Source organism: Podarcis liolepis (assembly GCF_965112155.1).
Source record: "Podarcis liolepis genome assembly, chromosome: 9".
NCBI lineage: Eukaryota > Metazoa > Chordata > Lepidosauria > Squamata > Lacertidae > Podarcis > Podarcis liolepis.
Window position 1 is genome coordinate 5,658,290 of NC_139564.1, and position 15,408 is coordinate 5,673,697.

General features: G+C 48.4%; 1 protein-coding gene across 5 annotated transcripts in view; it reads left to right on the forward strand.

The window, feature by feature from the left end:
• SLC4A11 (solute carrier family 4 member 11) overlaps positions 1-14,840 on the forward strand; it is a 252,074-nt gene extending 237,234 nt beyond the window's left edge. For all 5 annotated transcript variants that reach the window (XM_083458672.1, XM_083458673.1, XM_083458675.1 and 2 more), the window contains exons 18-20: positions 1,634-1,829; positions 5,063-5,232; positions 7,387-14,840. In XM_083458672.1, the coding sequence (XP_083314798.1) occupies positions 1,634-1,829; positions 5,063-5,232; positions 7,387-7,450 (430 nt within the window). In that variant the 3' untranslated portion in view covers positions 7,451-14,840. The remainder of the gene's footprint in view (positions 1-1,633; positions 1,830-5,062; positions 5,233-7,386) is intronic.
• The last annotated feature ends 568 nt before the right edge of the window (positions 14,841-15,408 follow it).

Genomic DNA, 15,408 nt, shown 5'->3' on the forward strand with positions numbered 1-15,408 from the left:
CCATAGAATTAGGGGTGAACATAGAAAGCTTCGTTGACGCCTTTTCAGACCCCTGGTTTCTCTATTCTCTATTGTTTCTACTTCCTTTGGCCTTGCAGAATTCCAGGTCAGGGACTACGTCCTGCCCCTGAGACATGGCACATCCAAGGCGCTCACTATATAGCAAAACAAAAAGTAGGTCAGTGTCCCAGGTGTGGTCCAGAATCCCGACTCTAGTATGACGCGTGGGACTCGTTCACACATGCATGCAGACTGCTTGCTTCTTCTGTTTACCCAAGGGCTCAGCTGCTTGCATGTGAATCAACGGGAGATAGCTCAGTGAGCTAGAGTGCGGTGCTGATAACGCCAGGGTTGCAGGTTCGATTCCCGTATGGGACAGCTGCAGATTCCCGCATTGCAGCGGGTTGGACTGGATGATACTCAGGGTCCCTTCCAACTCTACAGTTCTGATTCTATGACTCTACTAAGTACCAATTGCAGCCGGAATAGCAGGAGCGATGCAACATTCAGTCTGCGGTGGTTGATCTTCAATGTCTCCTCCTCTCATGTAAATCATCTCTCGGCACCCAGCCATCAAGTGTGCCCGGGTTCTTTGTGGTTCTTTGTTGTTATTTGCTGATATTTAATTTTACTGTTCAGTATTAGATTCTAATGGACCGTTGAATTTTGCTTTATTTGATACAAGTTGTTTATTTTAAAGTTTTTGTGACTTTTTTGTATTGGATCAGTTTGTAATTATTAACGTTTGACATTTTATTATGTTTTTATATGTGTCGGAAGCCGCCCAGAGCGGCTGGGGCGACCCAGCCATACCCAGCCAGATGAGCGGGGTATAAATTAAAAAAGAATACAGTGGTACTTTGGTTTTCGAACGTAATCCGTTCTGGAAGACCGTTTGACTTACGAAACGTTCGAAAACCGAGGAGCAAGGGGAAATCTGCAAACTCAGGGCAAGTCGTTCGACTTCCGAGGTGTGTTTGAAAACGGAAGCATTCCGGGTTTTCGGCATTTGAAAACTAAAACGTTCGACTTCCAAAATGTTCGAAAACCGAGGTACCACTGTATCATTATTATTTTTACTACTACTACTACTACAGTCATACCTCGGGTTACATACACTTCAAGTTACAGACTCCGCTAGCCCAGAAATATTACCTCGGGTTAAGAACTTTACTTCAGGATGAGAACAGAAATCGTTCTCCGGCGGTGCAGCGGCAGCGGGAGGCCCCATTAGCTTAAGTGGTGCTTCAGGTTAAGAACAGTTTCAGGTTAAGAACGGACCTCCGGAAAGAATTAAGTACGTAACCAGAGGTACCACTGTACAGACGCTTCAGGTTGTGTTTTTTCAGGTTACGGACCCGCCAAAACCCGGAAGGGGTTACTTCTGGGTTTTGGGTTCGCACATGCGCAGAAGCGCTAAATTGCACATGCGCAGAAGCACCGAATTGCAACCCATGTGTGCGTAGATGTGCCGCTGCAGGTTGCAAACGTGCCTCCTGCACTGATCCTGTTCGCAACCCGAGCGTCCACTGTACTATTATTTGCTCTCTCAAACGCTTGCACGCATCCTTGCGGGATGGGCTATCTCGCTGCTCAGTAACACACCCTGCTTCTGTCCTTCCTCCCCGGCCAGGATCGTGAGCGTGAAGGAGACCCGGCTGACCACCCTGGTAGCCAACTTCCTGGTGGGCCTCTCCCTGCTTCTTCTGCCTTTCCCGCTACAACTGATCCCGAAGCCCGTCCTCTACGGTCTGTTCCTCTACATCGCCCTGACCTCCATCGATGGGAACCAGCTCTTTGAGAGGGTCGCCCTCCTGCTGAAAGAGCAGGTAAGCGCACCGGGGGGGCAGCACGGACTTTGCAAGCTGTGCAGGATAAGGAGCTGAGGCCCCGGCGGACCTGCACGCCTCTGTTTCCTGAGGAAGCTCATAATCACGAGTTGATTGCCGCAACTTGAAAAACACGGCCGTTAAAAAGCCTCTGATTGCTTTTTATGATCTCCCTCTGCTCCTGCCACCACCGCTACCGCCTCACGCCCTGTTTGTTGTCTTGGCTCCGCTCCGGCAGCAAAAAACCCTACGGGCGAAATGCCGCTGGGACAGTTGCCAGCAAGAACATCCCAGTCATCCGGTCCGGGGGGGGAAACAGCAACTTTCACCTCCTGGCACCAGAAGCGGCCTTGGTCTTGCCCTCTGCTTGTGCAACGACATAGCAGCCACTGTTTAGCCTTTTCGAAATAAAAGGGGCCCCTCCCACACTGCGCAGTCGCAGCGGCAGGGGCGCCGTTTCCGCAGTGAGCGAGACCCTCTCCGCTGGGGCAAGGCGCCGACTCGGATTGAGTGGGCTTCCCCCCGCCCCCCCCAAAAAATTGCTGAGCCAAAATCCAATGGGAAATGGCTTTTAGCAAGGCTCTCGCTTGCAGTTGCATGTGGTTAGCCCCTGTTAATGCCACCGTCTTGTGGAGGAAGGAGAGGTCAGGCCTAAGGCTAAGGTGTATTGACGTGGTTGACTGTTTCAGGTGGAACGTTTTTCTTGCAAGTGTGTCAGCTGGGAAGCTTTCCAAAATGCTTCCCTGCACCACCAATGCACATGTGTATGCTCTCTGCAGAAATATTATTATTATTATTATTATTATTATTATTATTATGAACCTACCCAGACTCTATGTTCATCCTCTGAGTCCCTTCTTCATGTGCCTCCTCCACGAGAGGACCAGAGGGTGACATCACAAGAACGGGGCCTTTTCTGCAGTGGCTCCCCATCATGCGATGCTCTCCCCAGAGAGGCTCGCCTGCCACCTTCATTATACACCATTAGTTGCTAGGTGAAAATGTTCCTCTTTAACAAGCCCTTTGGTTAATTGACATCCAATGCCCTTTCAATATGTGTATGGGAATGGTGGTTATTGGGTTGCTTTCATTTTTATTTTAATTACGTATTTTGTGGTTTTATATTGTGATTTGATCCTGTGAACCACCCTGAGACCTTCAGGTATAGGGCTGTCCAACAACAACAGCAACAACAACAACAACTTTATTAAACTTATTAGGAGCTCGAAGCAACTTAGAACATCAAATAAATAGCACATACCATATTTTTTGCACCATAACACTCACTTTTTTCCTCCTAGAAAGTAAGGGGAAATGTCTGTGCGTGTTATGGAGGGAATGCCTACGGGTGGCATGCCTACAGATTTTCCTCCTCTAAAAACTACGTGCATGTTATGGTCGGGTGCGTGTTATAGAGCGAAAGATACGGTACATTAAAACCAACATAAAACGAAGCAGAGAATAACCCAAAGCACATTTGTATTTTTGAAAGGCAGGATCAAAACATCCCACCCACTGAAGGAGGCCGCAGATAATTACCCTTCAGCCTGGCAGTCCATCTGCAGCTAGGGGATTTTTTTGCTTTCGTCTCCCCTTCTCCTTTCTGTTTCCTAACGCAGGAAGGTTAACCAGTGCCCTGTTTGCGTTCCCCTGAGGCTATTTTTGTGCCGCACAATTTCTGTGCTTCTGATTGCAACCTTTGGCACTGGGTTGTGTACCGCTTCCTCCCAGCAGAAACAGAAGGGTGCTTGTACGGCACAGCCGTGAGCTAGGGGCACAGCGATGCGGGTGTCACAAACCTCCTGGGTTTGGGCCTCCCGAACTCCTAATGGTTCCACACCCTCTTGAACTCCCTCTTCCATGTCCCCCCCCCAGCTTTCCTTGATGGTGCTTGTTGACCGCAGGACTCGTGCCTGTATTTAGCTGTTGTCGGAGTTGACTTCCCATGTTGGGCTGGTGTCCAAAGTGTCCCTGCAACAGGAAAAGACAGTCCCAGCATGCTTTGGGGGGGGGGCATTGAAAAATCCACAGGCAGTGCCCTGATCAGAAGGCACTTGGTAGCATGAAAGGAAGCAGCTGGGAATCAGGAAGCTTTTATCTGCTTCCACAGCAGAGGCGCCCGCAGGACCAGGCTGGGCAGAACATCTCAAACAGCTGGCGATTGATTCCTAACACATGGAAGCCCAGCTGTGGCTTGGGAGCAATGCTCCGGCCAGGCCAAGCCACCCTCTCGTTCCCTGCTTGATGCAAAGAGCTGCTTGCCAACAGAAGAAGAGACGATCGCAGCATCTATTTCCATTCGCCTGCCTTTGTTCTAAGCCATGGGTAGGCAAACTAAGGCCCGGGGACCGTATCCGGCCCAATTGCCTTCTAAATCCGGCCCGCAGATGGTCCAGGAATCAGCATGTTTTTACAAGAGTAGAATGCGTCCTTTTATTTAAAATGCACCTCTGGGTTATCTGAGGGGCATAGGAATGCATTCTTTTTTTCCTCTTCCGAAATATAGTCTGAAAAAGTTTGCTGACCCCTGTTCTAAGCCATCCCTGCAGGCCGTTTCAACTGGGAGATCGTCCGGACTTCTTTCCTCTGATCCCACCCCACTCACCATTCCCCACTCCCCTTCCTCCCTTCTTCCTCCCTCCTTCCTTCCTTCCTTTCTTTTTCTTTCTCCTTAACTGTTTAAACCAATTCATGAACCAAGAACCTGTACATTGACCACTAATAATGAAACATGTTGCAGATATTTTTCCACATTTACAGTGGTACCTCGGGTTACGAACTTAATCCATTCTGGAGGTCAGTTCTTAACCCGAAACCGTTCTTAACCTGAGCCGCGCTTTCGCTAATGGGGCCTGCTGCTGCTGCTGCTGCCGCCGCGTGATTTCCGTTCTCATCCTGGTGTCAAAGTTTGCAACCTGGAGCAACTACTTCCGGGTTAGAGGACTTTGTAACCCTAAGCGTTTGTAATCCGAGGTACCACTGTATCATGTTATTTTTGTGATATACAAATGACACGAGAAAACTCGGTATACCTGTTTGTATAAGATTATTCTTGTTTAGAAAACCCAATAAAAAAGATTTTATTTTTTTTATGGCACAGCCCTAAAAGGCCAGGAAGTCCCCTCACAGATTTTCTCCTAGAAACAGCTCCTCTGATGAGGGGTGGGGTGGGGTGGGGTGGGGTGGAGAATGCGGCAGCCTCAGTCTCTCGCTAACACCCTTGTCGTTTCCAGACGGCCTACCCTCCGACGCATTACATCCGCCGCGTGCCCCAGAGGAAGATCCACTACTTCACGGGTCTGCAGGTTCTCCAGCTCCTCATCCTTTGTGGATTTGGGATGTCTCCTCTGCCCTACATGAAGATGATCTTCCCCCTCATCATGATTGGAATGGTCCCTATCAGGTACGCTCTGGGGATGTGCTCCTTGCCCAAGGGGGCTTCGGGCTTGGATGGGGCCTCTTTTATCCTGCTGGTAGTGGTTAGAGCAGTGATGGCCAAACTCGGCCCTCCAGATGTTTTGGGACTACAACTCCCATCATCCCTAGCTAACAGGACCAGTGGTCAGGGATGGTGGCAATTGTAGTCCCAAAACAGCTGGAAGGCCGAGTTTGGCCATCACTGGGTTAGAGGATCAGGCTATAAGAGCCAGGTGCAACCAGCGTTGAAATGCGTGCTCAGCCAAGAAATGCGCTTTAGGGGGCGGGCTAGACAGTAGACCAGCTGCTGCCTCTTTCAGCCTGACCTGCTTTGCAGGGATGTTGTGAGGAGCAAAATGGAAGCGGGGCAGGGAAGCATGTAAGCAACCCTACGCTCATTCGAGGAAAGGTGGGATGTAAATATTTAGCTGGCATCGGTCTGTCCCGGGAGACAGCAGAGGAGTGCACCTTGCGGGGTGTTGGAGAGTTACAGCGCCTGCTGTGGCTGTAGAGACCGATGCAGGAGAGACCTGTTTTGTTGCAGCTGGGGCAGAGGAAGGCGTCTGGCTGTGTTGCTGCAGATGCACCATGAGTTTTCTGCTCTCTGCACTCCTCCCAGTGGTCATTCCTCCAATGCTCACTGCTGTGGGTGCACAACTTGCCTCTCTGCCTCCAGGCACTGTGGTCGTCTGCAAGGGGTTACCACATGGTGGGGCTGATGTGGCAGACATCTTTGTAACACAGAGCTGGTCTGCCAACAGGCCTGGTGCCGGAAGCCACAGAGATCACCTTGGAGATGATGATGATGATGATAATAATGAGAGCCAGTGTGGTGTAGTGGTTAAGAGCGGTAGTCTCGTAATCTGGGGAACCGGGTTCGCGTTCCCGCTCCTCCACATGCAGCTGCTGGGTGACCTTGGGCCAGTCACACTTCTCTGAAGTCTCTCAGCCCCACACACCTCACAGAGTGTTTGTTGTAGGGGAGGAAGGGAAAGGAGAATGTTAGCCACTTCGAGACTCCTTAAAGGGAGTGAAAGGCGGGATATCAAATCCAAACTCTTCTTCTAATAATAATAATTTATTATTTATACCCCGCCCATTTGGCTAGGTTTCCCCAGCCACTCTGGGCGGCTTCCAACCGAATATTAAAAACAATACAGCGTCAGACATTAAAAACACCCCTAAACAGGGCCACCTTCAGTTGTCTTTTAAAAGTAAAATAGTTGTTTATTTCCATAACATCTGCTGGGAGGGTGTTCCACAGGGTGGGTGCCACTACCGAGAAGGCCCTCTGCCTGGTTCCCTGTGTCCTCACTTCTTGCAGCGAGGGAACCGCCAGAAGGCCCTCGGCGCTGGACCTCAGTATCTGGGCTGAACGATGGGGGTGGAGACGTTCTTTCAGGTATACTGGACCGAGGTCATTTAGGGCTTTAAAGGTCAGCACTAACACTTTGAATTGTGCTCGGAAACGTACTGGGAACCAATGTGGATCTTTCAGGACCATAGTTATGTGGTCTCGGTGGCCGCTCCCAGTCACCAGTCTAGCTGCCGCATTCTGGATTAATTGCAGTTTCCGGGTCACCTTCAAAGGTAGCCCCACGCAGAGCGCATTGCAATAGCGGGAGATAACTAGAGCATGCACCACTCTGGCGAGACAGTCTGCGGGCAGGTAGAGTTTCAGCCGGCGTACCAGAGGGAGCTGGTTGACAGCTGCCCTGGACACAGAATTGACCTGCGCCTCCATGGACAGCTGTGATGATGATGATGATGATTGCTATTATGATGTACCCTGCATTTCGCCTTGCAAATTATCCTGGGGCCTTTCTGCATGCACAGCAGATTCTCTTCCCAGGTCGTAAGCGAAAGACAGCAGCTCAGAAATGGAGCATCTGCTTTCCACGCAGAAACGTCCCGGGTTCGACTCCCTGGGTAGCTCTGGGATAGATTCCCTGCTCTGAATTCCTGGAGAGTCACTTCCAGCCAGTGTAGGAAGTGCTGAGCTCACTGGACCACTGGTGTGGCTCAGTGCATGGCGCTTTCCTGTGTCCCTGCAGTGCGTTAGGTGCAGAGCCCGTAAGAGCCACGCGCAAAGTCTTCCGCTTAGGGCAGAATCTAACGGTGTCCCCCTTCTTCCACCCAGGTATAACTTGCTCCCAAGGATCATTGAAGCGAAATACTTGGACGCAATGGATGCTGAGCACTAGGGGAAGACGCAGCCTTGTTTCCCTTGCATCAGCCAGCGGGCTTCTATCTTTTTCAAGCGGAAAGGAAGCTGGTGTCTGGCTGGGCGACTCGCCGGACGTTTGGTTTGGTCCCCGAACCTCTCGTGACTTGATTTTTGTACTCCTGCACAACTGACTACCCAAAGGCATGTTGCTAGAGACCAACCAAGTGCCCAGATTTCAGGGGTGGGGGGTTGGGGGTGGGGTGGGGTGGGGGGAACCAGCGCTCTTTGAAGCTGAAGCAGCAAGTGTGCTTTACGGAAACCCCAAAGACAAAAGTTTGGCATTGCGTCCCCGCTTCTTTGTTTTAGGGAAGGGCAGCACCGTTTTTATAGACATTTTTGACACACACACACCCACCCAAACACACACACACACCCTGTACTGTGCTGCTCTGCGAGAGGAACAGTAGGACGCTCCTTTTTAACCCGACAGAATTACAGTGTCCTCTGGGCAGTTGCCTCTGCTTCTGAATACAACCTCTCATGCCAGGAGCCTCGGAGATCAGTGGGTGGCTGATTCGGTCAAGAGCCACCAGAAGACCAACGTGGAGCAGACCCGGGACAGATTTTTTGCTCCAGTTCTGTATCATATTCTGTCTTGGGGCATCTGCACTGACGCAGAGGCAGCTCCCTGCTTTCGAGCGGAAGCCCAGAGGTGGATGCGAATTAGCCAAACCCTCTTGCAGACGGTCCCGACTTGAAACAGCAGATTTGCATGATGGCGACTGAACCAGGCACTGAAACATTTGGCAGAATCCCTCTTCCCTTCCCCTGTGTGTACAGTACTACTTATGTGTACATATATACATAGCTAATCTAGATTTGTGTATATATTTTGCATATAAATGTCCTGGGTAATTGATGCCTGTCGTCCCCCCCTCTTTCCCACCAGAGAGTGAAAGGGTTCGTGTGCAATCAGTGTTAACATGTACTGTATCTTGCCATCAACTTAAATTCTCTCCTCCTCCCTCTTCCTTTCTCCTTCACACTCTGCTCTTTCCCACCTCTCCTCCGTTTAAATCCTAGCCCTTTGGCTCCCATCGGTTTTGATTTGCTCTTGGCGTTTAATTTTAACGTACAGTACATAGTGAACATTGGGGTCCTGGGCAGGGTCTCGTTCCAGGTTAGGGTTTGTCTCGTTCCACCCCCCACCCCCCAAAAGCTGTGCTTCTGCTGCTTGTCTCTGCCCTGTTCCAATTTTGTAGCTAACCTCCTCTTCCCCCCCCCCCCCTGCAAAACATGACATTATATTTCTGGAAAATCCGAATGCTCCCGATGTCTGCTTTATACACTGCGGGTCCTAATTATAATTTGTGTGTGCGTGTTCTGTGTTCCAGCCTGTTGGTCCCGCCTCCTTTTTATTTTAAGTACTGCAAAAAAAGAAAGAATCAAAAATCCATATTGTATTAGGCATATGTGTCAAACTCCCCTGTTATCTACATTTCTCAATATTCCTCTTCCGTGCAAGGTAAGATTTTTTAAAAAATTCTTTTTGCAAGAAAGAGAGCTAAAGACTTTGCAGAAGGCTAGATGTGGCGTACAGTGGCAGGGTTGTTCCTGAACCCAAGCCGCTGGTTGGAGAGGCTTGATGTCTGTAGATAGTTCGATAGTTCAGAGTCAAGGATGTTCCCAGCTTGGTCTGCATAAACAGCAGGTGAGGTATAGATACTGTTTTATGTTTCAGTGGTTTATCATCTCTCTCTCTCTCCTTACATGTAGAAAACCAGATGTCAGGGAGACGGATTCTCCCCTCCTTTTCTACCTAACATGGAAATCCTCTGAGTAATATAGCATTTCCCCCCTTCTTGACCCAGGAACATTGTTCAGATCCCAATGGACAAGCACATATGTGTATAATTCACACTTGTTGCATCCCAGTGCAGTAGACCAGTTCTAAGTTAGCTAGACGTGGGGAGCTGTTGTTGTTTTAACAAGTCCTGAGCATCGCTTTCTGCAGTGAGAACGATAACCAAATAAAAGAACCGCATCTGGAAATTCAGAGAGGTTGTCCCTTTGGCCAACTGGGTGCTCCCCGGATTATTCGGACTACAACTCCCAACTGCGCTGGCTGGGGCTGATGGGAGTTGAAGTCCAAGACGTCTTGAGGGCACCCGGTTGGCCAAGGCTGCATAGGATGGCCACCTTTGCGGCCAAAGGACACAGTCCACCTTTGAACAAGTGCAAAGGGGCTTTTCGCCTTTGCCGGTGACATATTCTCATGCTGAGCTTTCCAAAAGCATAAAAATATATCTCTGGAGTTGCTCGTTTGGCCTGAATTAATCCAGCTTAGCATCTTGGCTCTGCAAAGTCCTACCAGGCCTGGTCTGCAAAGTCCTGTCCGAAACGTTGCAGTTTGTGATTCTGCCCCGAGCTGCTTAATCACAGGGAATAATTACGGACACACCATGTAGTCGGTCATGGGTGGGAACCTTAAGATAGTCCACCTATGTATGTATGTATAATACAAGAAACCAGATTTATTGTTCCATAGGAGGTTCACAAACAACACTCTGCTCTCTCTGGTTTTATTTTTAACTAAGAACTCTCCTCTGCACTCAAGCTCCCACTGCCTTGAATTCCTCTGCTAAGGCTGGTAGGACATCTAGCCATATTTTGCAGGGGCTGCTCTTAACTCATTTCCGGGGTTGACACCAGTGTTCCTGCGCTGAGAAAATTTGGGAGCCATCTTTGCAGGAGATTTGACTCCAGAAGGGAGTTGTGTGTGGAGTAGCTGGATTTTGTTTTGTTTTTTAGCATGTAAACAGATTTTAAAACTCAAGACTGCTGCCAAAAATGTCAGCCTCTTGCCCCACCACATGAGGTAGTAAAGCATGTCATAAGTTCATTATTGCATGTTACAGGGCCGGGGCAAGGGAGCATAGCTAGATGTGAGGCTGCCATGTTTAGCAGGGTCTGTGGTCCTGCCTGTCGCCCAACGTAATAGAACCACACATTAGTCATGCGATGGATATGAAACCTGCCTGTGAGTACAGAGAGTTCATTTACAAAGGCCAGTTTTTCAGTTCTACAGGGAAGCAAAGCAGGGTAAAAGCTCTCCTCTTAATTAATATTTTTTTAAAAAGCCAAATCGCTAGCGCGTGGCACACGTGACCTGTGGCTGGCTGTGGAGGTTGCTGCAGATAATAGAAACACTTAAATATATCCGTGCACACAACCCAAGTTTCTTATCTTGCAGCTTACGATAAGTGGATGTGCAGGGTTTAACGCAGACTGGGCAAATGCAAACAGAGAGTAACTTCAAGGAATGCAGATCTCGTTTGCCGACATGGGCATCCCTGATGTTCTCATGTGAACTTTAAAAAATAATAATAGTTTTGGTTTCAGCTTCTGTGCAGCTTCTCTGTGCGCTTCCCACCCGTGGTCCTCAGGAAATACTCTGTGCACTGCGTGGGGGCAGAGTCCTCTGAGGTTTCTAGATCTATATGCCCAGGGGTAGCATAGGGGTAACCTGCATGCCGTGTGAAATAGGCAGAGCTTGTTGAGATTTAACAGCAAGCGGTGTGCTTAGATACCTTTATGAAAATGGTCCTCTCTTGCCCAGGACTACTCCTGCTTTTAAGATTTAATTGCACAGTGCCCACCCACACCCACCCCCCCCACACACACACAGTGGCACACATTTCATAGTCTTTTTCCAGTTATTAACCAAAGCTTCAGAGCTTGCAAATCTGAGCGGCTTAGCACATTTTAAGGCCAGTAACCTTCCACCCCCTAGTCTTGGTCTTGTACCTGAACAGGTAGCAGACCAGAAACCGAGCTGTCTCAGAACATGACTTACTTCAGATGGTTTTCCCCGACTGCCCGTCCCTCAATCTTTCCCTCCTTTCCTGCTGCAAACGGTGTTGGTTTTGGGGTTTTTCCCCGTTTTATTGTTCTATTTTCTGTTTCTTGTTTCTACTGACCTCCGCTTGGGTTACCAGGAAACAGACTTTGCGAAGGAAGAGTGTCTGTCGTAGACCGAACAAATTCTGCACTTTAATAACCACTGCGAAGGTTTTAAGACGGTTAGAATGTACATACCAAATGCTTTTATTATGAGCTCTGTAGAGACGATGACTTTTTTATTATTTTAACTTCATTTTCTTTCTTTGCATGAATCTTGCCAAAGAAACGGGTGCGAGGAAGATATCTCTGTACGTGTTCCGCTCGTCGGGAGATACTGTGAATGCCTTTTGTGATTATGGGGTGCTTTCGCCTCCCTTAACGCAAGCAGAGTTTGCAAAAAAAAGAGGAGCGTTGTTAGGCCAAATTTGTCTTGATGCCATAAACTCCCCTTAAACTTTCCTCCTGAACTTGCTCCAAGCAAAATTGAGATACCACCCCCTGGAAAATTATCAAAAAAGCTAAATCTGGAGACCCAATAGGGGACGGTTTTGTGAATCGTTCCTTCCTGTCTCAAGGACTGGGGAGGGATACACAATCTTTCCCACCCCCCAAATTCTCTTTTCTTGTTATCTGCTGATCCATACATGCTCATCATGGAGTACCACGAATGGCTTAACGGTTGTGGGCTGATCCATTTTCAACAGTCTTCTTTTCTGAAAATTAAAAATTTGATTTCCCAGGAAGTGACTTTCAGAGGGGGAATTATTAGGGGACAGGGAAATGGTCACATCTGATCGTGTGACTTGAGTCCCAGGAGTTAGCCATGATGAGACAAGACATCTCTGGTGGAAAATTGGTGATGGGCCCATCCATTTAAACAACCCGGAGACAATTGTCTGCAGAAAAAACGTGTTAACGCTTCCCTTTAAAGATCCATAAATAGTTCACCTCACGAGTAAGAGGGACTTTGGGCCAGCTAACCTGAGGCGAGCCGTGAGTGGTGTTTCGTAGCAGTAGACTGATATCGGCCCACCGAGACTCACCACCAAATCGGTTTCGTGTTAGCTCCTCTTTCGAAACTGACCCAACCTCTAAATTCCTTTGTCTCCATATCTGCCTCGAATTCTATTCTCATCCCCTGCCGTTGTCTGGAAACGCACCAATTGGCAAGTCCGCCCACCTGTGTACCTTCAGCCTTCTTGTTGTCTTCTCATGATTCCTCCTCATCCGTCTTGCAGCGAAAGGACCGTGACGTGTTGGGTTGCATGTGTCTCTGCGCAAGCCATTTTGAGGGGAGTTTTCCCCCCTCCCCAAAGTTTGCTATGCTGTTGTCCTCTGCTGCATCGTTCCTCTTCCCCACCCCGCAAGACCCTGATTTCCTCGCATTCCTACTTCTAGCTATTTTTAAAGCCAACGTTGGAGGCAGCACCTGCTGTGCTGGTGCAGACATGCTTGTGCTCTCAAGAGTTCATTGCTGCTGATTTTAATTCATTTGATGGTGCATCGGCCCAAAGATTTCCCTGGGGACTAGGTCCACATACCTGATCCCCAGAGGATGTGGCTACCTGGCCCTAAGCTGGCATTGGCCACCAGCCCTCCCAGGCGAAACCACAGCGAAAGATCATTGGGTGCTGTGCAGAAACTGGTCTTGGCATCTCTCGGGTGGCAGCAAAAGAGCCTCAGGTGGGCATCTTGAGATAAAAGCATGACTGCCACGAAAATAGATCTATAAAGGGTTTGAGGCATCACCTTGGCCAGCAGTGGAGTCCTGCACATGCTCCTGGACTACAGTTACCATCATCCACCCTGACTGCTGGCTGGGGCTGATGGGAACTGGAGTCCACCATTCTCCAGAGGGCCACAGGCTCCCCAACCTTCACCTTGGTGCTCAGCCTACTGTGAATCAGGTGTTCAATTCTTCAGCTCCATCTTCTAGTCACGGTATATTTTGGCAGGAATCTAGTTAACTTCCTCAGTCAGTCACTGTTTTATTGTGGCCTGGTAGGCTCTGCTGTATAGCTGACCAGGGTTTTAAGCCAGTATTTGAATGTATGCAGTTTTTAGGCATTTCCTTCATTGCTCCTTTTTAAAAATTTTGAGCAGCTCTGTAAGCCCCTATCCTGGACTTGCATCCGATTTGTTCCCTGCACCCATAGCTGCTCTGTTTAGAGGAAATGTGTGCTTTCAGAAGCAGTGGCATATGTGCATTTGAATTATTGATTTCTACCAGCTCTCACCCCTGCCGCCTTGCCGCTTTCCCATTGCAGAACGGTTTTTGAATTCGTGAGCTTTTGTTCATCAAAGGGAGATTTGGCAAAAGCAGCCACGGCACACGCTTCACTGATCTGCTCCCAGATTTAAAGTGCTAAGATCCCACGCCAGTGCTTGATATTTTCCCCTGCAAACCAACATGGTTTGGACCTTCTCGCCAAAAAAGTCTGCTTCCACTGACTTATCTGTGTGTCCGCTTTTAAACTGATAACGGTGATTCACGTGTGTGCAAAATATTATAGAGCTGGAACGTGGCACTGCGGTCCATATCCCTGCTGGGCGGATCCAGCAGAGATTAACTGTTCCGCAGCCTTTGTCACTCGCTTCCTTCCTGTACCCTTTTCTCTAGCAACCGCTAAACACCTGCAATTCATTCGGCTGCCATTTTCTGAATGTACCCATTGCGATCCGATTGCATGCACACAGCGACCGTTACTGACCAATGCTCAGGTTCCTGACGATGCTACATCTCTTTGCCACATGACAGCACCCAACATTCTGGATATTCGCCAGGGTTGGGGTGTCAGGGCGCAACATAACTGAGGACATCATATCCACTTGTAGTTGCTCCATTGCACAGGAAACAGTTGCATGAAACATCTCAGAGCATATCCTTTGTGCATGTCTGGACTCAAATGAAATGGGGATGGGCGACGTTCATTTTCCACAGCCCCCCTACCTTTGTTAGACACATGGGTTAATGTACAGAACCCAAGACAGGATTGGGGGTATTTCGATATTCCTTACTTCACATTTTTCTTGAGCCAGGAGTCCTGCAAACCTTATGCCCTGCTGATGGGCCATCTAAGTGGAGATATTGTGCATAGACAATCTGAAACACAACTGGGAGATTTGGTTTGCCTTGCCCTTATTTTGTCCCCCTGCCCCCCATTCTCTGACTTGGAATGTAGCCGGTTCATGTTAACTGCTGTACTTTGTAGCAAAAAGAGGAGGGGGGGTTGCTTACCAAGTGGCCTGGAGGTTGGCTCTAAATGCTTATTTTTTAAAGTGACCAAATGCAAGGGTTTTGAATATAGAATGCGAGAGAGAAGAGCCTATGTTTTATTTTGCACTCGCTCTGTTGGGATTGCAATGCATGCCTCTTAGCTAGTGTTGATGACTTCTTTTCTTTTCCGTTAATGGTTTTCTTTTGATAAAAGAATTGCTTCTTGGAAACAACAGAAAGTCCTTTATTTGTATAAGGAACTTGGTTGTATTTTAATAAAATAATAATAAAGAAATCTCTATTTCTACTCTGTGTCTAAAGGCTCTCTTTCCTATAGTTAATTTGTGTGTGTGTGTGAGGGTCCCCCACACCTAGGTAAACATTGAGCATTGAAATCCTCCCCTTAATTGATGGCTGATGAGACTTCAGGTGCCATATATGAAACTCACAGGGGCATTTTCAAGTGTATCAATTGCTACATAGGGGCATCCCCTCCTATATCAGATAAAAGACATCAGTAGCATTGTTTTCCTACTATGCTTTTACCACAATCTGTTCATTTAATGTGGGAGAAGCCACTCTCTCAATCCTGACATGGTTGGTGATCATCCTTATAAGCCTTCCTTAACTGGCCACCCTCCAGATGATGTTGAGTTACAACTTCCATCCTGCCTTTCCATTGGAAAAGATTCAGGTGAGGGCAACCCAAATAATCAAGGGCGTGGGACTTTTGAGTTGAGAGGAAAGATGAGGAAGAGGCAACAGGATAAAAGTTTATAAAATGATGGAGAAAGTGGACAAAGAAAGGTTTTTTATCCCTCTCTTGTAGGACCAGAACTCATAGAATCTTAAGAGTTGGAAGGGACCCTGAGGGT